A 26,506-nucleotide genomic window follows, 5' to 3' on the forward strand; every position below is an offset into this window, starting at 1 on the left:
AGGTCATAAAATAAAATAAAGCAAATAGAGGATTGGAAATATGTACAAAAAATACCTAAAATAAACATTTGAATGTCTGCCTAGGTGGTTCCATATCCAATTTTACCACTCTATTTAAATTTCTAAATAGATTTATAGTCGTCCACTGTTCATCAAGTACGTCAATAAAGTTTTAACTTATATACGATATATGGATTTACATAAACTAACGTAAAATAGCTAATTATAGTATAGCAAATAAAAACTGTAGAAGTAGAAGGCTTTTTAGTTAGCTATTTTACCTACTAAAATCTGCAGTTTTAGTATTTTTTTAAATAACCTTACCCATTTTTATTATGATGGATCATGGAAGGCAAGTGGCCCTATCGTACAAAACTCGTATGCAGATACTTAGCAAACCATACTAGTATATTAGATATGATTCTGAAGATCTGTGTGATTACTGTATACTATACTCTACTCTCTACCTCTAGACTGTAGAGTAAAGTAAACTTCAAACTATTTAAAAATGAGAATAATTGTATAGTGTGATGAAAATTGAAAATTTTAATACTTTCTGGAATTCACTACCTTCATTCTCATTATTTTAGAAATTCTACACGCCTTATTATGTTAACAGAACGCTTGATGGTTGGCGAATTTACGCTGTTGCTATTGAGAGCTTAGTCATCAGTGATTAATAAATTGCCTTAAGCTTGTCACAGCTGCTTAGGTAATTCCGAGAATTCTCTCAAGTTATTAAATATATCTAAATAAAATGAGTGAAATCATCAGTTTATCTAAAACAATTGGTATTTGGATATCTGAAAAAAAAAGTCATAAACTCAATTGGAATGAATTATTAAATGTTTGCCGGCGACATGGATACAATCTAATAAAAGTTAGTAAATAGGAGATTTATTAAACAATATCTGTGTTACATTATCTTAAATTGTAGTTTTAACGAATTCTTGCAGTTAAATTTGGATCAGCCTATTGAGGAACAAGGAAATTTAGACGTTTTTCTACACAAATTAACAGATATTATAGCTGCATCAGACCAAGGTGATTCTAAAGTAAGTGCCCTTCAGAACACCTGCTTAATTTAAACATTTTCCTTATTGGCTGTCTTATTTTACGAATGAAGAAATAAAATAAACATTACAATTTATTAAAACTAAAATTATATTTGAATTGTGTAGCCACATGGTAATTACTATTAAATTGTATTTATGTCTTTTAAAATATGATTAGATTTAATATGAGATATATTTCAGGCTTCTGGTATTATTGGAAGAGTGGAGCAATACATATCAAATCATCCAAATGTTACTATTATAGATCCATTAAACAATGTGAGAATTTTGTTAAATAGGTAAGCACTACTATACAATAGCCATAAAAATCCAGATTTCTTTATTGCAAGTAACCATACGGGCATTTTTCTAAATTATTGATTTCCTATTTTAGATATACATACTACTCAATTATACAAGAAGAGACCTCTCTACAAAAAATTGGTGTTTTCACACCAGCATTTGCTAAATTCACAACAAACAACATAGAACAAAATATCGAGATTATGAAGCAGAGAGGAGTAACATTCCCAGTTATATGTAAACCAACTTTAGCACATGGCTCAAAATTAGCCCATGAAATGATTTTGGTTTGCAATCAAAGAGGGTTAAATGTATGCAAACCACCCTGTGTTGTGCAAAGTTTTGTTAATCATAGTGCTGTTTTGTATAAGGTTTTTGTTGTTGGTAATAGGTAAAGTATATTTAAAATATAATTTGGTATAAATTTTGGCTTTTGATTGCACAAAAAATCATTAAAAATTATCGTTTTTATATGTTAAATGTCTGGCAGACTGTGTGACAAACCAGTTACAGAATTTTATATCAGTAGTCTCAAATATTTCAATTTTTAATTAGTTTTAGGTTCTATATTTATGAAATTTTGCATATTAGTTTATAAAATAATGAATTATAACTTTTTGTTTCCAGATATCATATATGCCAGCGACCCAGTCTAAAAAATTTTTACCCATCAGATGATATGGAACCTATATACTATACTACTGGCGAAGTAAGTAAAGCATGCAGTCAGTCAACACTTTCTATTTTAGACCCAAATGAAGCCCAATCAGAAAAAGTCATTGACGAGGATAAAGTAAGAATGATTATCAAAGTATTGAGAAGCAGAATTGGTTTATTACTCTTAGGATTTGACATTGTTATTGACAATTGGACAGGTAATCATGCATTAATAGATATAAATGTTTTTCCGAGTTATGATTCATTTCCAAATTATTTTGAAAATTTATTAGATTGTATTGAAGAGAACGTTAAAAATATTGAAAATAGTTTTAATGGATTGATTAATGTAGGTTCTAATACTATTAGTGGAGTGACAGGAATGAATATTAATTAAGATTAGCTTACATAAAGTAATTGGCACAAAATTTGAAAAAAAGGAATGACCTGTATATTGGCACATGTTTTAATACAAAAATATATTATTTTATTTAGACTAACGCATTTTGTGCATTTGTAAATACAAAAAGTATTAATTTGTTAATATTATAGGCACTTTTTACATGCCATTGTTTTCTGGTATAAGTCAAAATGTTTTTTTTAGTATTGCTTTAATTTGATATTTGCTAACCCAATAATCTGAGAATTACTTTATCTATCTGATATAAAGTAAATTAGATTGATTTAACAATGTTATGGTTGGTCGACTCATTTTCCGCAGTTAGACTGTCACTGGGTCCGTTGAGCGTAAAGTCCTGGCTTACTAAACCAGCCTAGCTCCTTCCAGAAGCACAGAAGTCTCCTGGGTAGTTCGACGATAAATACAAAATATTAATTTGTTTTGAAACAAAAAATCTATTTTTTAATGCTAATGATACATGAAGTTTCTCAAAATAAGCTTTCAAAAGTCCAAGAGTAAGATTAAAACCCTTATTTCTTAAACCTAGTTTAGAAGACCTATTTGACAGTGCTCAAAAAGAAATTGTTACTTGAGATACACATTGGTATACTAGAGCTTCTTGTTAGTAAAAATGGAGTAACCACTGAACCCACAAAGATTAAGTATATTACACTTTTAACTAACATTTCGTGCAGTGCAATTTAAGAGACTAATAAGTATATGAGTTAAGGCTATAATAGGACTGGTTAAGTTTTCTGATATGACCAGCCAGAACATATGTGATTAAATGGTAAAATAACACACCTATTTAGAGAACTAATTGGAATTGATATATATAAACCATTACATGCGATATTTAACGGAAATACAGCTTTGTAAAAGTTTAATTGGCCAAAAACTATTTAAGATGTCATAATTCTAAATAGCTAGTCGTTCACCTCGTTTTATTTTGCGTTTACTAAGTAATATTAATTTAGATCTAAAAAAATCATACTCATGATTTTTTGAATGATTTATACTTATTTTGTTTTTATTGGTATTGATTTTATTGTTTTGTACAGTGAAAACGAGCCCCTGCAATATTTCAACAATAAATATTTCTCTATGGCTAGCTAAAGGCTATATCTAATACAAGTCATAACCAATTGTGCATTTCTCAGGCGGTCATCCGTCGTCCTAAATTGACAAATGACAGTCTAAATTTAAAGTCAGACATACCAAAAGGAAGGAAATAGTTTTAAGTTTAAAATGAGACCTCTAGTTGGCAATTGAGCTAATTTATGTTAAACGATGTCGTTAATTGGAATTATAATAGTTAAACTATGCCATTCCAGCTATTTAATTTATGAGACTGAATTTTTATTATAAGATATATTTAAGTGTAATTTGTTTATCTATATAACAATGTAACTACAGCTCCTATATTAAAATATTTAATACAAATGTTTTTTTAATTACACATTGTCATATTATTTATTTTTATGTTAGTAAAGAAAGCAAATGCATAAACCATTTTTCTCAAGAGAGTCAAGTCAGTCTTTTTGTTATGGGTAAACTAAATCATTGTACTTATTTATTTTCGAAGATTTTCTTCCCATTGAAACGTATCCGCCTGAAAAGACAATAATCGTCGAGTTGACGATAACTCGAATTTATCAATATAGAATTTATTAAATTATGTAGTTAAAAAAACATTCCATAGACAAAATCTTGTCGACTTAAATGGCAGTTACAACTCACGCGTTACAATTCCTTTTTCGAATGAGAAAAATATCTTTGTAACAGAGACAGTTAAGTAGTGACCGGAAAAACGGCGGTCAATGGATTATTATTATAAAGTTATGTTAAACAATAACCTATACTCTAGCTTGACTTCATTGGGCAATCGTAGGACGCTGCTCTACCACTACACCCATAAGTTTGACAAAGTCTTGGCCACGCACCACCCCAATTTGACTAAAGCCGGAATTAATTAGCGTCGTGAAATATACTAGTTTCACGTCGCATCGCCATCATGAAATTTGTTGCATGAAAGAAATTTCACCAAAAAATCGCGCAGGGCACGAAACTTATTTGCATTCGTTCAATTAATGCATGCATTGCGAAAATATTCAAATACACGTCAAACTGTTGGTAAAAATAATGTCACGAAATTAATTTCATGCCTCTAATTCCGGCTTTAGGATCCTTCAAGACGAAAGTATACCGATTCTTAAAAGGCCGACAACATCCGTGTCTGCTGGCATCACATGAGTCTTGAGCCCCCTGTTCTTCAAAAATAAGTATAAAATGACGTAACGTATTGTTGAAATAAATTTCTTTGGCATCTAATAGCAAAGGAGTTGATTTATGACAGTTTAATGAACATAGTAGTTTCGTTGCTTAATTTACAATTAAGTGCAAAACTGCTGTCACCCGAGGCGTTGCACTAATCGATGTAAGGCTACTTGTCTAATGCAACAATATTAATGTTGCTCTATTTATTACGCTAAGTAATCAAAGCCTTAACGGATAAATTGGTTTTCTGTAATCGCTATTACTTCAATTGATTTCAATTATCTTGTAGAATTTAGGTTTTTCCTTTCGTTTTCAGAATCTTTTACGGCCATATGATTAGGAAAGGTTTTTTTTGTACGGGAAAACACAATCCACGTATGTCTAGTCGTTCTTTTAAAACCGATCATGAAGCACGCGAAAATACAGCGTTGTTTTCATTTTTTATATTGTAAAAGATTGCTTTTATTCAGAAAAGTTATCCATATCTATTTATATTTGAAAAGCTGAAGAGGGCTTGTTCTGTTCTGATTCGAATTAAAACCGCATAGAAAAGCATTGTAATAAGCAATAAATAGCCCATTACGTATATATATTGGAAATTTATTTTATATAATCGATTACAAGTCCCGAATAACCATGTCTTAAAACACTGCGCTGTTGAACTTTGTTGTTATCGATCAACATTATTATAACGGTAACATAGTAGTTGTTAATTCGACACAGTTCCGTGCATAAATCACGTGCAGTTAGCATTGACTACAATTTATTCCACATTACGTAACATCATGGGTTTCCTAGGAAGTCATACACTCTTTATTATCCTTCCTACTAGTTGCCTGGAAGTGTCTTGTTAGTAGAAAGGTCCTCCGAAGTCAGAATGAAAATAATTTCCTTAAAATTGTAGTAAATTTACGTATTAGAGCAGAGTTAACCTAGTGGTGAAGCGTGCGATTATCAACCCTAAGACCGTGCTTTCGGGAGCAAATCTTTCTAGATGCCCTGCCCTTACTCCTTCCTTAAACTGTGAAGAAAAACATCACGAGTAATCTGGCTTAATATAATTAAATTTAAATAATTTCGTATTTCGGTTAAATTTTATCACCTTGAAGATATATACGTATACATATATTTATATATAGTTACGCCAAGGATCAAAGTATTTCAGCACTATGTTTGAATCCCGTAAGAGTATTAGTAGCTTAGTCGGATTAAGTTGGTGATTATTAAATAATTCAACTATTATTTTAAATGATAAGAAAGTCCTTTTTTTCCAAATATTGTTAAATTATAAGAATACTTTTACGGAATTTTCCTAATTGTCTTCTCAAATCACCAAACACTCAAAAAGATCACGCAGCTCATTTAGAAGTGCTCTGAGGGTTAGCGTAAATAGCCAGGGCAAGTGACATTACTATCAACAATCAACCAATAAATGCATTATAGGTACTTCGTTTAGACACAGAAAAGTTTTGGTTAAAAATACTAATATCAAAAAGTAGTATAACGGAGTCATAGACTGTGTAAGAATAACAACAAATATGTAACTAACCTGATTAATTATAAAAAAAACAACATTTAAAAAAAATATATACATATAATTTCTTGTTACGTTTCCATAATTAAACCGTTGTATTGATTTCGCTAAAAAATTGTTTTGCCTTTAATTTTTTCGGACATTCGCAATCAATAATAGTCTAATTCTAGAATAAGTTCATAATACAATATCAAAATTAGCTAGCATTAAAACTATTAAAATAATAATCCATTAGAAATATTGTTTTATATTGTCTATAATCTGTTTTGCGATTCAGTCAGCTGTGGGCAGAACCGGCTGTTGGACGTACGCCGCGCGCGCATTTCGTATTTCGCGATATTACGCAGGTCTCGTGAAAAAGCATTTTTTGTGATTTTCACTGGATCAATTAAAGTGTTTCAACTTTTGTGATTCGGTTTTTAATCAATTTAAATGCCTCTCAATTTAAAGTATATTTAATGGTGTTAAAGGTTTAATAGTTTTTTGTGCTCAGTGGAGTGATTGGTTACCAAAATGGAACTGTAAAGGTCTGCCGACAGGTAAGAAAATAGTGCTTGAAGCAGCTCTAATTATTATGAACTTAATAATATAACGCATGAATTCTGTTTATATTATAAGATTGTATATTGTTTACAACCTCTACTTAAATTAAAAAAGAAGTATTTTTCAAGGGTGTTCTTCTACGCCTTAATATTTTTAAAGCCGGAGTCAGACTCACAAAGTTATATTTAAGGATATGAGACTTCCCAACCCACACGTGCTATGCTATGTCTTAGCGAAATAATGAAACCTATTTCATGGGATGCATGCTCCATCTCCAGTCTATAATCCAAAACATCTTGCTGTCAACACGTGGATGATAAAATGTATACATACTAATATAATACCAAACACCATAGACTCTAATCTTGACTTCAATGGTGTACATGTAAAATCTCGTAATTTATTCTCGTTTAATAATTTACAGTAGAAATGAACAAAACATGGGAAAACTTTCACATTCATATTATATGCAAATGCCTAGAACAATTTCACTTTAAAGAATACTACAATTTATAGTTTTTATTGTTTGTACCTGTTCATTGAAACAACTTCCATTTTGGGACGAATATTTTATTCATAACGATCTCTCGTATCGTTTTTACGACGTCTTACTATAAATTTTTACTACTTTATACAATTTATTATCAGATAATAAATATCACTGAATAACGAAGCATCTTGTATCACATACCATTTATAAACATTCTAGCTTTTATTATAGTAATAAGATAAATATTTTTATTTTTATATACAAAAGGTAGCTCATTCTAGTAGGTTTAAAGCTTAACATTGTGTGGCTTTTAATAAAATTAAAGTTTTGTTTCTTACCCATTTAACGGTTATGATAATATTTTTAACGTGAAGGGTAAAGAAGATATGTTTATAATTTTATTACCATTCAAATCGTTAGACGATACGTTTGCCCAAAATTTCGACTAAATACATATTATAATTCTGAATAGTCCTTAGCCAACTTCTTAGGTATTACTTGGTGATACTTAAGGATATCATGTATGGTAATCGATATTTGATATCTAACCTTTTTATAAAAACTATTTTAACATTAGCGTTCTTATTACTAGTTTCAAAATAAACGCAAATGGTTAAGGAATGTTATCTTTCATTTATGTGGTTGAGTATCATAAATGTTACAGTGTGATAGAACGTATATTAGCAGGCTCACCGTATATTTGTACATGGTATGGCACTCAAATACCTCTAACAAGAATTTGTATGAAAATCTTCGTTTTGGGCGTCATATAGTTCATGTAGACGTTCGCGCATGTTTTGTCTAACTCACTATAGAGCTACAGTTACACATTTCTCTGGAATAGCGTTCGATCAGTTATCGTCACATCTATTGAACGAATTAGAATCGCTTGAGTTACGACCTTCGTTCATCGCGGATTCGTAACTGTACCTACTAACTAGTTTGACTGTTTCTAATTGCGTGCACGTTAGGTGTTCATACTTTTTCTTGGTCATGATGCCCAGTGGTTACAACCGGCTCGTTTCATTGCAGAAGTCGTTTTCGAGCAAGTGTACATGTTATTTTTGGTTAAGCCAAAGAGTAACCTGGCGATGTAGGAACGATCTTTCAAATAATATAATTGAGAAGCTAACCATTAGCTAAGTAAACGATTATTTTCATTTCGAATTTATAAAGAGTGGCAAAAGTAAACAGAACAAACAAATGTTATATAGCTAGGGTCAATAAAATCTTCTGCAACGCTAGCATTAGGTTAATTTAAAATTCTTGGGGAAGAATATAGAAACCGGCAATTCATATAATAAGGTAGAGTGAAGATAGTAATCTAACGTTAATAATTCGTTTGTTATCGTTGCATATTGAATTTTTACAAGATATATTTAACCGTTATAAAAATATAATTGTTACGGACTTGTTAACATACTTTCGCCTTAGGTTATCCAGAAGCTTATTCAAAAGTATATCTCATTCAAAATCCTATGTTATAAACAAACAGATTACAATAAGTAGAATTTCAACAGAGATTACAATAATTCAAAATCGTCTATGGTAGTTTCGCTACTTTTTATTTACGTTGGTATATAAATACTTTAGTATTTACTTTACGCAACTGATTATTTTAAATGTAAACTGGACATTGTAAAACACGCGTAAGCAAACAAACAATAAAAGATGTTAAGGGGCGCCTTCAGGTGGTCAAGCGTTCGCATTGAGTGGTAGCCGTGAGAATTACAAGTCGTTTTTGCTAAGTGCAAGTTTAAGAGCACGGCTATTTTAAGCAATAGCCTGTTTTTGCTGTTTTAATGTTAATTAACTTCCTACTTGAATTTTGTTTCAACGCGTTTTAGGAAAACCTTGAATAAAGCTTACTTAAAACTAGAATTTGAAAAATCTGTCCAGTTTTAGTCGCATACATTTTTAACTCGTCTTTATACATATTCTTTATTTTTTTTATATGTGTTTAATTATTTAGGAGCAACATGCGTGTAATGAACGCAGTATTTTGTTTTTAGCTTGCGCGTCGTTGAGTATTAAGAAATATTTAAGAAATACTCTTCTCGTAAAGCCTACTTTGTTTGTTTTGTAAATAATCGAAGATAACCTAGCATAGTTTGTCCTAACACCAGATAAAGAAGCACAATATCAGCCACTCCAAAGTATAATACGCGTCCATCCCAGTCTTTTGTTATGTCTGACAGGTCAAGGCTGGTGTCGACAATTTGTTCATCTCAAAGTGTCAGACTGACAGACGTGATCCCATTAAACAATGTAGATAGGAACTTGTGAGCAACAATGCAAGTATCCTTAACCAGATGGCGCTGCATATATAAGGGGTTTGTTTTAGTGATTTGTATATAAAAATGTATTGTCTAAATATTCTAAATATTGCTGGTTGCTATAATTCCCGTAACACAGTCAAGTTTTCGTAGTTTATTTTATCACTTCTTAATAATGATTAAGTTAAGTATGAATAGCTCCTTCTTAGTTGAACGAATACCAAGAGCATAGTTGAAGCAGATGTATTGTTTCATTAATTGTGTATTTATCTTTTTATAGAACGCAGATGCTTGTACCAGGTGTATGATATACATAGTATAAGGGTTAATGCCCATGTCATTGATCATTGAATTAATCTTTTTGTTAAATTAACTTCGATGCAATGTGATAATGGTAATTGAAACTAATATGTTTTTGGAGGAAATGTATCAACTCTTATAGTTAAAGTGCGTACCTACCAGAGATTGGGAACATTGAGACATCCTTATCTATACTGATTAACATCGGCTATATTTATTTCCAAAAAATTAATTAAACATAACGTGCGAAACTGGGTCAAGTTTGTAGTTTTTAAATATTCTGGAATAGAGAATATTTAAACGTAGGTGTAACTATACGTTCTCACTTTTCCCTCAATGGACTAACGAAGCCGAGTCACAGGTAAAATTAGTTTGGTCACAAATTAAAGACAGAATAATTATATAATACTAGCAGACCGGCCAAGCGTTGCTGTGGCTAAGGTTTTAGTTATATTATATAGTAGTAACCTATTCAATGGAAACGGTAGGAGAACACCAGTCATGGGGACCACCATGCTTTTTTGGTGGTAATGCCATTAAATTGTGACTATCAAATAATAAACAAATATTTTGCAATTAAATTATATTGCGGGTATAAATTGAGATGTAAGCTGAGAGAAGAGATCTTTTAAGTTAGATCAAACTGCACACGGTGTGCAAATTTAAATGAAATCTGTTCGGTAGTTTAGGAGTCCATAGCGGACAAACGACGTGACACGAAATTTATATATACATATTAAGATTTAGCAAAATGCATATATAGCTTAATTAATATGTAATAAAAATAATTAAGTTATAGCAATAATCGTCAATAGCTTAACCTAGAAAGTTGTAACCCAGTTTTTCTTTTTGTTCTTTAATATGAATTTAATTACCTACATATTAAAAACAAAATTACGTATAATACAAACAAGAAATGTTAACTTAGTAAGATTTGAGGTTGGTGTCTACTAACTAGATACAATGTTCTGAACTCTTGGCATTTCACTAGAAATATCTTTTAATCTGCTTGTACAGTTGAAATACTTTGTCAAAAGATAACAATGATTTAACTTTCGATCAAATTCTACACTGAAATAATATTCGGAAATAGATAGCAATTTATATGTATTTTAAGCTTAAGCGGTCCTCTTGAATGTATATGATTAGTAGCGTCCCAATTTATGTTTAATAAATATATCTATTATATTCAATTAAGTTCTATATGCAATTATGATTGATTTCTAGGATATCTTGTATGGTAATATAAATATTCGATATTTGGCCTTTTTATAAAAAAAAAATAGTAACATTAAAGCGGTTTTGCAACTTTGACAGATGACATAATGAGGCCTTTTGAGGAACGTATATCAAAATAATGAATCCTTGATGTTGTTCATGATTCCCTTTAATGTTGGCAATTTACTTGAAACTGACGCAGGCATGAAAACATCACGTACCACCCCCTGATTATAGTGCGGAGTAAAGCAAAGAATAATTGCCCTCGTTAAAATATTATAGGTTTAAACTTATACCAGAGACACGCTAAGACGGCCGCTTTTGACACTTTAAGAATAGCAATGGCAATAAAATTTATCAGTTTGAAAATGGAATTTCTATAAGGTTGAAACTATGCTGTGAAAAATAATTTGGTATACAATTTCAAATTGTATCGCTACCGGCTACCATTATTATGAAATAAAATATTAGACTCTATTATTAAGAAAAGCTACTGTCATTCAAATGCTTAAAAATATGTTTTCTGAGTATATTTCAAAAACGCTATCATACTGCGGTTTTGGTAGAGCACCGAGGCAAACCCGTGATCTTTAAATACGGTATGTATGATAATGTGGTATTTACTTTGACCAACTATTCCATACATGCTTTAAACAGATATTGCATTCAGTTAAAGAGATTTTGCTTAATTTGACACTTAATGAGGTAACGTGCCGAAAGTTGAACTTTTTTTATCGTTCTTACATTGTAAGGATGATATAATCTGTGCTCGTTATAAATGAGGTATGCTGAAATCGTTTATCAGTTTTTCCTTGCTTATTAAACGTGCAATTTTAAGGCTAATTTAAATTCATTTTCGTAGGAAATGTTTAAAATTTAAGTTATGATTTTAAATAATATTTTTTTTTGAGACGGTGTTATTTGTCAAACGTAGTAAATGTCGTAGGTATATAATAAAATAAATCAGTGGCGCTACCTTTTTGGGTCTGGGCCGCAGATTTCTGTATATGTTTCATGATCATTTGTCAATCTAATAGGCAAGTACGTGATCAGCTTCGTGTGCCTGGCACACGCCGTCGACTTTTTGGGTCTAAGGAAAGCCGGTTTCCTCACGATGTTTCCTTCATCATTCGAGCGAATGTTAAATGCGCACATAGACTGAAAGTCCATTGGTCCCATCCCACAGCCGGGGATCGACCTACAACCTCGGATGAGAGTCGCACGCTGAAGCCACTACGCCACCCTTCAGCACTACTCAACTCTTTTATAGACATAAATACGCAAAAAAATCATTAATGTTTTGTAATAAAAAGTAAGATATACAATATACAAATCCAATAAGTATATGAAAATTATTAATAAAAAGAAAATCAAACCATACTAATAAATGTTATGTAGACTTCACAAACTGATCTTATAAAATTAATTATAGATGGCGTTATGATAATAAAAATCGACAGCTTAGTATAATAATTAATCTGTTTACTAACGCATCACTGCAACCTTTTTCTACCTGCATTATGCACCTGCTTAGACGGGTCTAGGGAATAATTTTCCGGCCAATGCTACACGACAATTATGTCCGCTACTGTGATGTAATTGTTAATGATAAAGTGGCTCAGGCTCGATTGGTTCACCCTGAATTCTTTAAGACCTTTCTGATATATGCCACATCGTATTTATATATGATATTATGCGATTCGTTTAATATATTTTTAGTAATCGCTTCGAAATCTAGGAATCCTTTGGCAGTAATATGATAAAGAGGTGAAGTTTCTTTGTAAGCTGCTGTCTACATCTGAATCACAAGCGTAAGCAAAATCTACCTTAAAAATATCAAAATTATGTAGGCCAATCAAAGTCGTGCAGGAAATAAATACATGATTTTTTATGATACATAATGTGCATTAATATCGCATGTTATAGAATCAAAAATAACTGTATTAACTTCTTTCAATACTCATATACTTCAATTAGATATACAAGGAAAGCATAGCATTTTAATCTATGTAATGATTATAAGGTAGTTTATCTCTTATTACGGAAGGCGATACGCTTATTTGATTCGGGATATCGCAACTACTATTTATGTAAAAGGGATCTATGCGATCTTTATACTAGGTATACTTAATATGAGTAATAAATACGTAATCCTTATTGCGTTTGTAAATCAAATTAAAAATATTATTAACAGTTAGCAATTATTGCAAATTATTATACAGGGTGGCCAAAAAGTCGTGGATCAAACGCAACACGGGGACAGATGAGGTCATCAGCTGCAAAAAATTGTTCAACGGGAGGACCTTAAACTCAACCCCTGCCGAGATATAATTTATTTTGCGTTTTTAAAAGAAATTGCTTTTTTATACTAATTCTTATTGAAATTCGAAAAAATCCACCCGTATCTTTTTCATAATATCCACTAGATTGGTCAGTATCAATTCCTTGCGTTAGACATGCTATTTATAATTGTTTATTGAGTGTATTGAAGATAATATTAAGTTATACGATATAAAAATTTCTCAAATCATAACTTTTGTTTACTCGGACCCAGCTGTGAAAAAAATACTCTACCAAAAAGTGACCCAGTACAAGTTTTGGCGCATTTAATAGGAATTCTGAATTTTAATAAGAATTAGTAAAAAAGTCAATTTTCTTATAAAACGCAAAATAAATTATAACTCTGCAGGGGACTGAGCTTAGGGACGTCCCGTAGAACAATTTTTTGCAGCTGAAGACCTTCTCTATCCCCTAGTTTCGTTTGATCCACATCTTTTTGGTCACCCTGTATAATCTGTAACTTGACGTTAAACTCTCCACGCCATATTAGGTAATGTATTATTTAAATAAAAAATAATTATCCAGTAGACTTAAGTATTATATGGATTAGCCATGATTTAAACCATTTCTTCCTGTAAACCACACAATGAAAGATATTACAAAGAAAGTAATAGTTATTAAAACCCTAGACTTTTACTTTTTGCAATTCAAATAACAAAACTATATGTATGTGTTAAGTAATGACTAGAAGCCTATGCTGGAAGCCACAATGCTCTTAAAACTGGGTGGGTGTAAATTAGCTAGGTCACCAGGTAAAAGGTGACTGCTCTGTGGCAAATGTACAGTGTCTATTGTCTGCGAGCTTTCTACTAACGATATACATGTAACCACGTAGGTTTTACCATAAATTACTACATAACACTGTAGAATCATTACTATAAAATTTATTTTTCGTTCTGTGTATTGTAGTACCCAATACTGACACAATACTTACTTAGTGTATTGCAGTGCAAATAAGATACACAATTTTATAAAAAATGTGCCTCCTTTAAAAAGTCCTTATAGTCTCTTAAATTATTATAAAACATGGACTAAAGATTGTGTCGCGTTTTTTGCCAGTGGTAACGGTAATCATGGTAACTCTACGGTGCTATATTTAGTGCAATTTTTGTAATATTCTATTTGTAGTGTAAGAAGCACAAAGTATTAGTTTTTTTTAAATTTCTAATAAAAATATATTTCTTTAATATTTTCTTTTATAGGTGAGATCTTTTTAGCATTTATATTTAAAAAGAACCTCTTGGTTCTAGACACAACAAAGCGTCATCATCAAGTAAACAATCGTAGTAATATTTAAAATAACCTTCCTATATTAGAAGTGGTAAAAGCTAAAGGGTATCAAATTGATGAGCTAAGCCGGCTCTCACGGTTTCGTTCATTTGGCTAACCATTCGCAATCGTTATCGACTAATACACACCGAAGCCACGTTGTACATCCATTTATGGAACCAACGGCTAGAACGGATTTCTAAACTGAAATATGTTGTATTGTATTAGATTAAAATTAACATTCAAAGATGAGGAAATGCGCTGTACCAAGCGACTGCGTGGAATTGCCATACATATATTGTTGTAAATGAAATAAACAAACTTACTTTCCATACGCCGACCGGAACTTCACCCACGTCTATGTTGTTTGCTATGGAAATCGTCTTGTGTACTTTAAAGTTTCTGCGTATCAGATGTTACGTATAACTTTTATCTTTGCGAAGACAGCTAAATAAATTTTAATTTTTGAACACCTTCATTGTCTTTATAAAACGTCACGCTTCGCCGAATTATCGAGAGCAATATTTATTACAATGTACATCGTGTAAAGTCTGTGAAGAATGCATACAAAATATGAGACACTGCCTTGTATAGATACAAAAGGCAGACAAAGGAAAAATATATCTATTTCTTTTACAGCTAAGGTTGTCCTTCTCATACTCCTAAGAATCATTGGTAAGTATGTATTATAAATGCAACAGTTTGTTCATGTTAATCTAATATGAAGAGCGTAGTTTTGTTTTGAATTGGACTTTGGAAAGATACAGGCATAATCCTATGCAGATTCGAAAGCGTCGACAACTTTTCTAAATTTTTAATATAACAATATATCATTGTTATCTGACTTACGATTAAAAGCAAATACGTGTACATTGAAATTGCATATTATTACTGCTATTACAGAGATGGATGGACTTTCGTCAATTTCAAAGCCCTATTGTAGTTCAGCACTCAATAAAAACGATTTCACAATACATGACCTGAATAACGTTACTCAATTGAGGCACTTGAAATTACAATTTTATGATTCTATGTTTATACATTTAACATATATACGTATATAGTCATTTATTTTACTTTCTTTATTTAAAATTAATTTATTTGTCAATTAAAATCAAATGAACGCGTATATAATGAAGCAACGGAAAACGGGTGTAACGATTTTCATTTTTTTTATAGAACGGTCAGGAGGGTGTCATACCGCCTACATTGATACATACTCAATGCCAAAGGGCTCACGAGTGCGTTTCTGGCCTTTGAAAATACTTTCTCGAATACGACTTCTTGGTTATCAAAGTTATCTTTGAAAGGTATTCTTCAATCTTATACTAATACATATAAAGACATTTATGATATTTTTGCGTATTACCGTTTAATTCCAAAATCGTAATAAATCACTTATGAAGTATCAATAAACCAAGTTATATATTGTTTGATGAGACATTTAACGTAGGTACTCAATCGGATGAACGATTGATAAAACTCTGCTTTCGGGGCAATGTAATTTGATAAATTTTTTTATCAAAAGTATTGATCCTAACTTATTAATGCAAGTATTACACGTAAATATAGGTATATAGTCTCCCCATAACCCCATATATGGGGCACGGAGACACAATTTGCCGTTCCCAACTAAATTAGATCTCCATTCACTGCCTGTTGTCCGCTTCGCTTTTTGAAAATCACGTGGTCATGCCGGGAGGAAAATCTACACTTTTTTATTTTTATAAAATTTATAGCTATACTTGCATGTACTCTTTATTATTTAATGATTTCATTTGTATTTCTAATTATTTAACACGTGTTTCGTTTAATATTAGTGAATAATAACATTTATTTTTCTAATTAAATGTAGATATGCATAACTACTGATCTATATTCTTTGATTTCCCTGCGAAGTGAAAGTGAGCCCTCCGATACGATCGGCCTCATTAGTGGATCACGTCTGCGCCCGCGCAACAGCTTTGGCTCTCTCGTCATAATTCAATTAACTTTTAAATATTGTGACAGCATTTTTTTGAAGTTCCGGTACAATGTTTAGATTTAAAAAAATCAATTTATTCATGTTTAAGCAAAAAAAAAATATTGACAATATAAATAAGTAAACCTATAGATAGAAATAGATAGTTGAAGCGTCAACCTCATATGTCGCGCGGCAAAAAAGTTACATGTTTCTATGGAACCTCTACTGATGTTCCTGGTAAACAGTGAAGGCAATTTCCCGTGTGAAAAATTGAAACTTGGTCCAATCAATGGATTGATGACAAAATTTCACATCCATAAAGCCGGGTGGGTTTTGTTAAAATATTCTATTCATTTTTGGCCAATAAATGTGTTTACATGAAAAGGTTAAAACTTTCCGTAAATGGAATTTGCTGTTCGTAGTTATTTTTTATTCGCATTAGATTTAGGTATTACATTCGACATATTTGACGATACTCAAGAAAAAAAATAGTAAAATTAAATTTAGAACTGAACTCGTAAAAAATCTTAAAAGAACTATTGTTCATTCAGAACTGTTTATAATCTAAACGATAATAACCTCCGGCCTCACTAAACGCATTATACAAAGAAAGAATTAATTTCAATAGCTATGTCAAAACATGAAGTCGTTAACACTACAGACAGATCTTTGAACTGTGTTTTTACAAATTGAATGCGTCATCACGATCTCTCGTTGAATAATGGAACTCAATTTATCGTTACTCAAAGCTTTTACCGACTTTAAAAAGAGACTAAATTCGATGGTTAATGGACCGATATTAACATTTCTACTATTAAATATCGGATTCTGATGATTTTGGTAAAATTTCATACGAGTGCATTAACGGTTTAACCTATGATTCCTCAAGAAGTACGTAACTTGCATAGAACAAGCGAGTGTTAAGTGTGCATGGGCATAAAGTCCATTGGTGCACGGCCGGGATAGAACCTATGACCTCAGAAATGAGGGTATTACACTGAAGCTACTTTTTTTATGAGGTAAAATGGGCTAACGCAGGCCCGCGCTATGGATGTCGAGCTTGACGCGGGTCTGTGGGGCTGGGTCTACACTCAAATTCCTCTGCTATTCAGAGGGATAGCGAGACCACACCCACTAAAACCACCTCAGCCCTTCACATGCCCTTAAGATGGGCCCTCGGGGTCCGCCAGGCATTCTACCAAAAGGGCCTATATCCGACATAGAGAGCTCATTCACGACCTGCGCTTCCGGGCCCCTTGAGAACACTGAAGCTACTAAGCCAACACTGCTCTACGTTTTTTATATTGGAACGTTGCGGATAATGTAGGTAGGCACACCTCGGACTGCTAAAATTCATATGTAGCTCTCCAACCTCAACCTTGTAATTGCCTACTAAAGTCACCTCGGGAACTTCCAACCTTGCCGTATTACAATTTACAGAGGCCCCTGGAGTCCGTGAGGCCATTTAAACAGGCCATGATATAGTGAGTAAAATACCAGACGTCATTGATAAAACTCTTTTTTCCTTACCGTAAGTTAATTTTACGGTTAGATAAACAGCGTTTACAAGGCAATTTCTTGCTGCGTAACTTGTCAAGTACATAGTTCGAATATATTACAAATATAAATATTGAACCCCGATAGCATAAAAATATATAGAGAATAAATGGTTTCGACGTATTTACGTAGTAAACTTCAATTTAAGTCATAAACTGTTGAATTTATGTTTCCAGCACATGTTTCGTATGAGTTTGGACTTCGAGAAATGTTGGAAGTTTGAAATAACTTCGCTTGGAGTCACGTCACAAATTTGAAGCTTATTCATCGTATCTTTCTTTCAGGTATTACCTTATGTATACATATTTAATTATTTAGAACCCATAGACATATACGAGACCAATTTATAATACGGTTACTTGAAACAAAAATTATAAAATTCACTAATAAAAAATTACATACAATCTAGTTTGAAACTTGTTTTTTTTCTGACCTCATGACCAAAGTATGACTGGAATAATGGAATAGAATCATAAATTTAATAAACCTTCAGCTTATTATAAACCGGACAGTGGGTTCTCTGGTAAAACGGAAGTAACTAAGAGTTACCTTTCGAATAGTGAATGGAAAAGATTGTAGTCAAGCTGCCAAGTGCCAACAACTAATTATATTGTATCGTAAACGAATTCATACATTAGGGTACTCGATACGTTCGTTTAGATCTTAATATGCCTAGGAAGAAAGACTTGTATGAAAACGTTAAGAAAGAAATAAAGGTACTGTTCGGTTAATCCGATTATTTTTTTAACAATAGACGCCTCTCGGCATGCTCCGTCGAGGAGCTACGTGGCGACTCTCCTCTTCTATAGGGGAATAGATCTTATTTACGTGAAATACATTAAATGTTTCGTTAAAGTTTCGCTACAGTGACATGTATACGTTTATATATATGTGTATCGTTTTGTAATTTCTTACATTGTTTTAGTTCAGCTTCACCGCATCCTCTGCGCTTTCGTTCTAGCAAAGGATTGGTTCCTGGTTTTTGTGTTCTGAATTAAGTCTGTCAGACTGTCATTTGTCAACAAGTGGTATATAGTTTCGCTGGACGTTCTGTGCAAATAAATGCGACCAACCTAAAATATACCGCCTAGGTATGTCTTACTAGTGTGAAGGTACTAGTATAGTAGTAATAATAAAAGAGAGCCACCGCTCTCACAGTTGTTTTGAAGTGTGTCAGTACTTTGTCTAAAAGTAAACACGCTTTATGAACGCTTGTTACTTGACACTAATTGTTATTGTGTAAAAATTTCTAATACCGTTGTTTTAATTATTAACTCGAGTATGATAGAGGTCGATGACTGACGAGTTTTATTGATAGGTAGCAGTTCAAAATAACATGTCATAAAATTGTTTAGGGGCCTCGTACGCCTAACCGTGTTTGAACCAATGTAGTAGAAAACGACGTGTATAATTTTTAAGGGACTTTACTAAATCCAAACGTGGATCGTTTATTAAGGAAACATCACAAGGGATTTAATTCCCTTCTATAAATAAACCAATCAATATTTATACTCGAATTAATATAAGAAATCTAAATATGAGACATTGTTTAGTGTAATTTTGGTTGGTTATGTATTTTTAGGAAATTTTTTTAGCCGCTTTTAACGTAGAAATAAGTATTTACATGAATTTATTTTATATCATATGTAAACTTCTTGCTACGAAACACATTTATCATACGATATTATTAATATTTCAATATCATTTTAAAACTTTCAAATTCAATTAAGTTTTACAACTTAGTTTTGATATCAGCTGTCTAAACTAGAATTTTACGTAACCATAACCCTTGTTCATATATATGTTTTTAACCTACTTTGCATCACTTTCTCTTAACTAGTATGCCCTTAATTTCACTATGTATTTGTCTACGTACTTGGACATTATAAACATAACTGTACGTTTGTAAAATTATTATTAAAATGAAATGGTTTGCTGCTTTAAGCGGAATTATAATAAATAATTTTATTTCGTATAGACTAAGCTAAACGTACATACGCTTTTAATATAATGATTTTATTATCGGACAGAAGATAAACCAACAAGCAACTGCTAATCGGCTAACCTGCAACCACAGGGTGTTCATGGGTGTGTTACTATGAGGGAGGTAAATCTTTTCTTGAAGTCCTAAGTTTCTTGAAATCTAATTCTACCCAAGTAAAGAAAAAGAAACATTGATCGTTGGGGGAGTGCTGCGGTATAATAGACTTCCACAAAATATAAAGACAGCCTGGCAATATTTAAATTAAGACTAAAAGACCATCTCTTGAGTGATCCCAGTTATCTACGTAAATGAATGTCCCAAGTTCTACTTCGCTAATTCATCCTTGAAGCTCTTCAATGACCCACGACGTCATAAATTGTATCTTTAGTATATAAGTTCTCATGTAAGTGACTATTGTCTGTTATGAGAATAAATGTCTTTAAACCTGTCGTATTGATTCGAAAATCCATTCCTTAAAACTAATATAGAGAGTAGCAACTTCTGCTCCATATATTTGCAAAGGGCAATATTGTTAGTGTTGATTCTCATGTATAGAGTGGCGGAAAGTTTCTTGCCAGTTCTTCTTACCCGCTCTACGCCCTTGACTTGCGAACTGGTAGTAAATGTAAATTTACAATTAATTTAACTTCTGTCTGACGATTCATAAGTGTACTTGTTTACCTATATGAATAAAGATATTTTGAGTTTGATATTAGGAAAAAATTCAGTCATTTTTTTGTGTGTGAAGTGTACACAGCTCTATTGTATTTATTTGGATACAGACAGCGGTAATTGCACATTTCTTATTTGAATTGTGACAATACTAAAACGTCAATTCCTAAAAACTATCGAAACGGGAAAGTACTCATATACGGTATCCCAAGCACGTGTCGCAAAACTAATAAACAGTCCAAAAAAGGAGTGGTTCAAGAATTTATCTTGAACTTGATTTAGAACAATACACACCTACAAAAGCTCACGATTGGCGTGGGCGAAATAGCTTGTTGTAAAAAATATTTTAAACAACCTTGGTAATGTTATACTTTAACTAAACACAAATTTAATCATCGAAACTGATATGTTCATAGTAGAACATTATAGTCTTATATATAAAATTCTCGTGTCACAATGTTAGTTACCATACTCATCCGAAACGGCTTGACAAATTTTTATCAAATTTTATTCAGTAGTTCTGAGAATCGGCTACTATCTATTTTTCATACCAAGTGATAAGGGGTGTCCAACCCTAAAATATATATATATTTTTTTGGACAATTTTTATTGAACTAAAAAAATGTTTCCTAGAAATAATATACATGGCAAAACGACGTTTGCCGGGTCAGCTAGTAGACTATATATATTACTAAATGCGCCTGTAAATTAAATAAGTATTATGCTGAAAAAAAAAATTTATGCTTCTATAACTGTTGTTCTGAAGCAGACCATGCCTTCTGTCTTATTCAATACATGAATTGCGATATTTTTCTCTCTTAACTGATGAAGACGGTCAAGCTCTTCGTATATTTCAGGCGTCAACCCTAAAAGAAGCTGTTTTAGTTTGAAAGCAGAGAAAACCAAGAAGCCTAAAAGAAGATTCAGTGAAAATATAATATAAATAATAATCTTTAATAAACTACAGTAACAATATCAACTTTATTCTAATACAGACAAAAACGCGTGCGACTGTGTTTTTTTTTAAATCAACTTTCATGAGAGAATTTTAATACGTGCTTCGTATAGGAATTTGCATTTATTGCGAAGTCTGAGTTAATGAATGTAAAATATATTTAACAGCGTTTTAAAATTTTCTTAGAATTAAATAAAGAGCAAGGGTACCGTATAGCATTCTAAGGAAACATTCAAACGTTTTTTTATTATAAATTGTCTCTGCACAAAGACATAATTTATAATTACGATCTAGCCTAACTTATTTATAATAAGTAATTTAAAATTAACCTAATTTACTAAAAAGGTTAAGGAAGACACTCTGTTCTTGAGTATTATTTTATTATCCACCGTAGCACTTAATTTGTCTTTTGACAAACTTAAACAACTGAAATTTGTTTAAGCAAGAAATATTGTGTTACTACCATATGTTTTACGAGTTTTTTATAATAAAAATGACTGTACAAAAAAATCACCGTTTCAGCATTTTTAAGCGATTAGCGACATTACAGAGAGGTAAACATATAAAAATATTTTGTTTATATATTTAAACAATATATAAACATTAAGAATTGTTCTATGCGAGCATTTTACAATTATGTATATATCTCTTGCTCAGATTTATGCAAAGCCGATTCCCATGCAAATTAATCCTTCTGATCGTCGATCAGTGACAGATGTTCATTTCAGTGCGTTTGAATAATCGCCTATTGTGTCATACAGCCCGTGATGCAATTGTACATTTGTATTACACTGTCTTGTATTATTTGAAAAGGTGTACGAGTGTATTATTCAGAGACAACAAAATAACTTATTTTATGCTGTCAAAATATGATTGGCTAATTTATGGATCTCTTAAAATCTTTTATTCTAGGATTCGAAAGCCATAAAGATCTCTAAGATGCGGTTGCGGTCGAAGTACCCCGGGTGGTTTTAAATTAGAAAACCCACGCTCCTCTGATAAGCAGAAGAGCTTGGAGTGTGTCGAGTTCCACACAACATAGGTCTCTTTTGGTTATACGCTGAAGACACACATTGGATATAAAAAAGCAGGAGCCGATGCACTCATTCAGACATTCATTTAACCCAACGATTTTGGTTTGACGCTGAAAATGGCTTTTTATTTACTTTATCTAATTAGATAGCTTTTTCAAACGTATACAAAAAAATTCCACAAGTCAAACCCTGTTCCAAGCTTAAAGCTTTGTATTTTAAGCTAAAAATGCTATCCTATTTTAATTACCGGAAAAAGCAGAGATCACTGAATTGATAAATTCGATTAATCACAAACTTTATACATTGCTCTGTTGAATTGGATGTTTGAAAAACGAATTTACCATTGTAATTCATTAGTATTCGATGTTTCATTTAAATAAAATTTTAAGTCAATATTTTAGTAACGTACATAATTGTATATATAATATAATTGTTGTTAAATCGGATGTTTACCATTATAATCGACTTGATCATGACCTGACAGAATAATAAGAAAGATGTGTAATTCACACACGCACACATAATAAGATTACGATGATTTTACCCTCTCGTAGACAAACATTACTAGTATTAGTATGCATGTCCAAGTACGCTACAGAACTACTTACAAACTATTTAAGAATAATATTACCACATATTTAATTTCAGTTTACATCGTTTTGGACAAATTTATATTGTCTCGCAAAACGACATTAAAACTTCATCAATAACAATAAACCCACACGTATAACGGCGTCAAGTAAATTATTGAGTTTGTGGGTGGAAGTATTTCCTGACCCGCTTTGAACTTATAATGTGACTTTGATACACTAAACTTTTGCCTTATCTTTGTTTCTACTTATCCTCAGTTGAAGTTTGAATACATATTGGCATTTTCAGCGTCGTTACAAAAAATCCTCAGAATTTGTGAATGTTTTTATTCTTCGTTATTTAATAGCCCTATAAGTGTTTTCCTAGGCTGTTCTGTTTCAACAGTGAGGGGAGTCAATTTTTGAGCGGTTGGACTTTTGGTTGGGTGTAAGCCAAAACTGGAGAATAGTACCAATGTAATTATTATACGAGGTGGAATCGAACCCAATACTTCAAGCCACACAGTTCCTTTACTAAACCTTTTAGATTTAGACGAAGCCCTCGTGCATTGAGCACCTAGTGGTTAAGCGTGCGATGTCGATATCAATCGATAAAACAACCGCTATCGGTTTTCTGTTAAACAATTGTATGGATCAAATATCCTATGTTATGAGTAATGTACACGTAATTTTATGTGGTTTCAAATGTCATATCTGTTTCATTTTCATTAGAGGTGGGTGAAATTTAAAAACTCAAGCGCCGCTTCCGGCGCCGCCCATTTTGGATTAAAACTCTATGTTGCGTAGATTTGTTTTATAATATTGTTCATGTAAAATACGTATATGTACGAGCAGTGTTGGCCTAGTGGCTTCAGCGTGCGACTCTCATCCCTGAGGTCGTACGTTCGATCCCCGGCTGTGCACCAATGTACTTTTGTTTCTATGTGCGCGTTTAACATTCGCACAAACCGCGAAGGAAAACATCGTGGGCAAACCGACATGTTTTAGACACAAAAAGTCGACGGCATGTGTAGATTGAAAAATGATGATGAAACAGATTCAGAAATCTGAGGCCCAGACTTAAAGAGGTTGTAGCGCCAGTAATTTATTTTTCGTGTAAAATACGTATATCAAATACTTTATTAATTAAAAACTAGCAAACTTAGCCAATTCTATATTGATTGGTTGTTTTAGTGCACACGTTCTGTGCGCCACGCAATTTAACAGTTGCCACACTAGCGCACGAGTCGGCGCAATTGCGTCGCAGCGTTGCCCACCTCTAATTGTCACCCTCGATGAAGCCATATATGAAGTCGTGTATAATCCCTCAAAGGCTTATTCTGCAACTTTTCCAATACTGTTACTATCTATAGAACTAAGCTTATTATAGGGAATTAATCTGTTAATTTTATTAAGCTGTTGACGAGGTTGTAAGGCTATGCGTTGAATACGTAGGTATCGTAAAGTATTTATATGTAATAAACTGATGTATACTATTAAATCTATGAGTACGAATGATAGAATCCGTTTAATAAAATGCGCAAATGGTGACTTCATAAATTTATTCATGCGTATAATAACAGAATACTCATCAAGTCATTTAAGTACTGCACCTAATTTAAAGTGTATTATGTACCTACACCTACGTGAACTCAAATTGTATTAACTATTTAAACCGATAAATGGCTTGCTAATAGATTTCAATCAATACATATTGGGGATTAGGTCAAGTTCAGTCGGATTACAAAGTGTTACACAATGTCTTCTAAAAGGTCAAACAGTTGGACTTTACTTGTAAACTTGATTTTTGGATACGCACACCGATCTCCTCAGAAACAAGTGTTAATTGCGGATATAGAAAGCAAAAACAAATGCTAAAGCTTCATTCGAGCATCGCACACTGAAAAATTAAGCTATATTAGTATTAGGTTAGGTTTTCAGCTGCTTTTTTTATATTTATAAAACAATTTTTACTACTAAGAGTGCAAATAGTGAATTTGAGTTTTGTCCTTGGTCCATCTTTTCTAATTTTACTTTATTATTAAAGCTAAATAAATGAAATAAATCAGTGATGCTAATAATAGGCAAGTAAGTGAACAGCCTCCTGTGTCTGATACTTATTTTACAATACGAAACACGACCATAGCGGTAGAAACTACAAAACACGCATAAAGAAAATATCGATGGAGTTAAATGAAAGTTTCCCAGACTAAAAGGTTTAAACATGAATGCTCAACAGCTGCGTTTGTCTGAATAGCGCCGACACCTAATTATTACAATGAAAACAGTGAAATTTATGGTTTACGCCCATATGCGGGAAACAGTGGCCGATTTATATTGATTTGCGATCGTATTAAAGAGATAATATGAAAATTAACTGGGAAATAAATTGCCAACGGTCCATTGTTTCGGTGAGTAATTAGACTGTCTACTATGTTCATAAATATCTGCATTTCCTGTAGTATAAAAGAAAGATAATTTATTGTAATGGAAACTATAATATCGAATAATAACTTAACAGCATAGTATCAATAACTTTGTGTGTGGAAAATTTAAACTGTAGGTACTTCGTAGGCGGATGAAATAATACCGAAGCATTCGAATATTACATTCCTATCCAACCAAACAATTTTAATTTTTTTGGTTTAATTAAAACAGTGTTATATTGATTAATTATAGATAAATAAGATGAACGCACTCAACATTTTCTTTAACATCATAAGTGAAGGAGGTAGTCATTAAATCAATAGTAAAAATATAGTTGACAATTGTAACAGTAAGACATTTTTGTTGTCCTTAGAAATATCAGATTAGTAGCCAAGTCAAATGAAAATGTCAGTTTTTAAGTTCAGTTTCAAGAAAAAGATGACTGTGTAAACTTGGGTTTTGAAATGATAAGATCGTCACTACTATCCCTCATTGCTTATTTTCCTATATACTACCTACGCCGTATAACCCGTTGGGCACCTAGGGTCCACAATACTTCGCCATCGGGTTCTTTCTTGAAACACGCACTTACCTTCGGACCACAAAAACCCAATGGCTCATGCCTCGGCCTCAACTGAGCGTCGCCGAATTGTTTAGGGCGGCCACGTTTCCTTTTTCCTTAG

The 26,506-nt window shown here is 32.2% G+C and overlaps 2 protein-coding genes across 2 annotated transcripts in view; both read left to right on the plus strand.

Moving 5' to 3' along the window:
- Window positions 1–440: 440 nt before the first annotated feature.
- LOC125051573 (inositol-tetrakisphosphate 1-kinase-like) lies at window positions 441–3,858 on the plus strand. Its single transcript, XM_047651990.1, has 5 exons — window positions 441–880; window positions 957–1,055; window positions 1,257–1,354; window positions 1,450–1,749; window positions 1,986–3,858. Exons 1-5 carry the CDS (start codon window positions 758–760, stop codon window positions 2,410–2,412), a joined length of 1,047 nt encoding a protein of 348 aa, XP_047507946.1. The 5' UTR covers window positions 441–757; the 3' UTR covers window positions 2,413–3,858.
- Window positions 3,859–6,517: 2,659 nt separating this feature from the next.
- The window catches only part of LOC125052035 (apoptosis-stimulating of p53 protein 2), a 194,390-nt gene continuing 174,401 nt past the window's right edge, over window positions 6,518–26,506 (plus strand). The window contains exon 1 of the mRNA XM_047652682.1: window positions 6,518–6,765. The gene's annotated coding sequence lies outside the window, so the exon portion shown is untranslated. The remainder of the gene's footprint in view (window positions 6,766–26,506) is intronic.

The sequence above is a fragment of the Pieris napi genome, chromosome 8 (genome assembly GCF_905475465.1).
Source record: "Pieris napi chromosome 8, ilPieNapi1.2, whole genome shotgun sequence".
NCBI classification, from domain to species: Eukaryota; Metazoa; Arthropoda; class Insecta; order Lepidoptera; family Pieridae; genus Pieris; species Pieris napi.

Excerpts from the sequence above, each read along its gene's own strand:
- LOC125051573 (XM_047651990.1), top strand. The coding sequence starts at position 758 with ATGAGTGAAATCATCAGTTTATCTAAAACAATTGGTATTTGGATATCT. Across the intron at positions 881-956 it reads ATGGATACAATCTAATAAAA|TTAAATTTGGATCAGCCTAT; the intron begins GTTAGTAAATAG and ends GAATTCTTGCAG. Across the intron at positions 1,355-1,449 it reads GTGAGAATTTTGTTAAATAG|ATATACATACTACTCAATTA; the intron begins GTAAGCACTACT and ends TTCCTATTTTAG.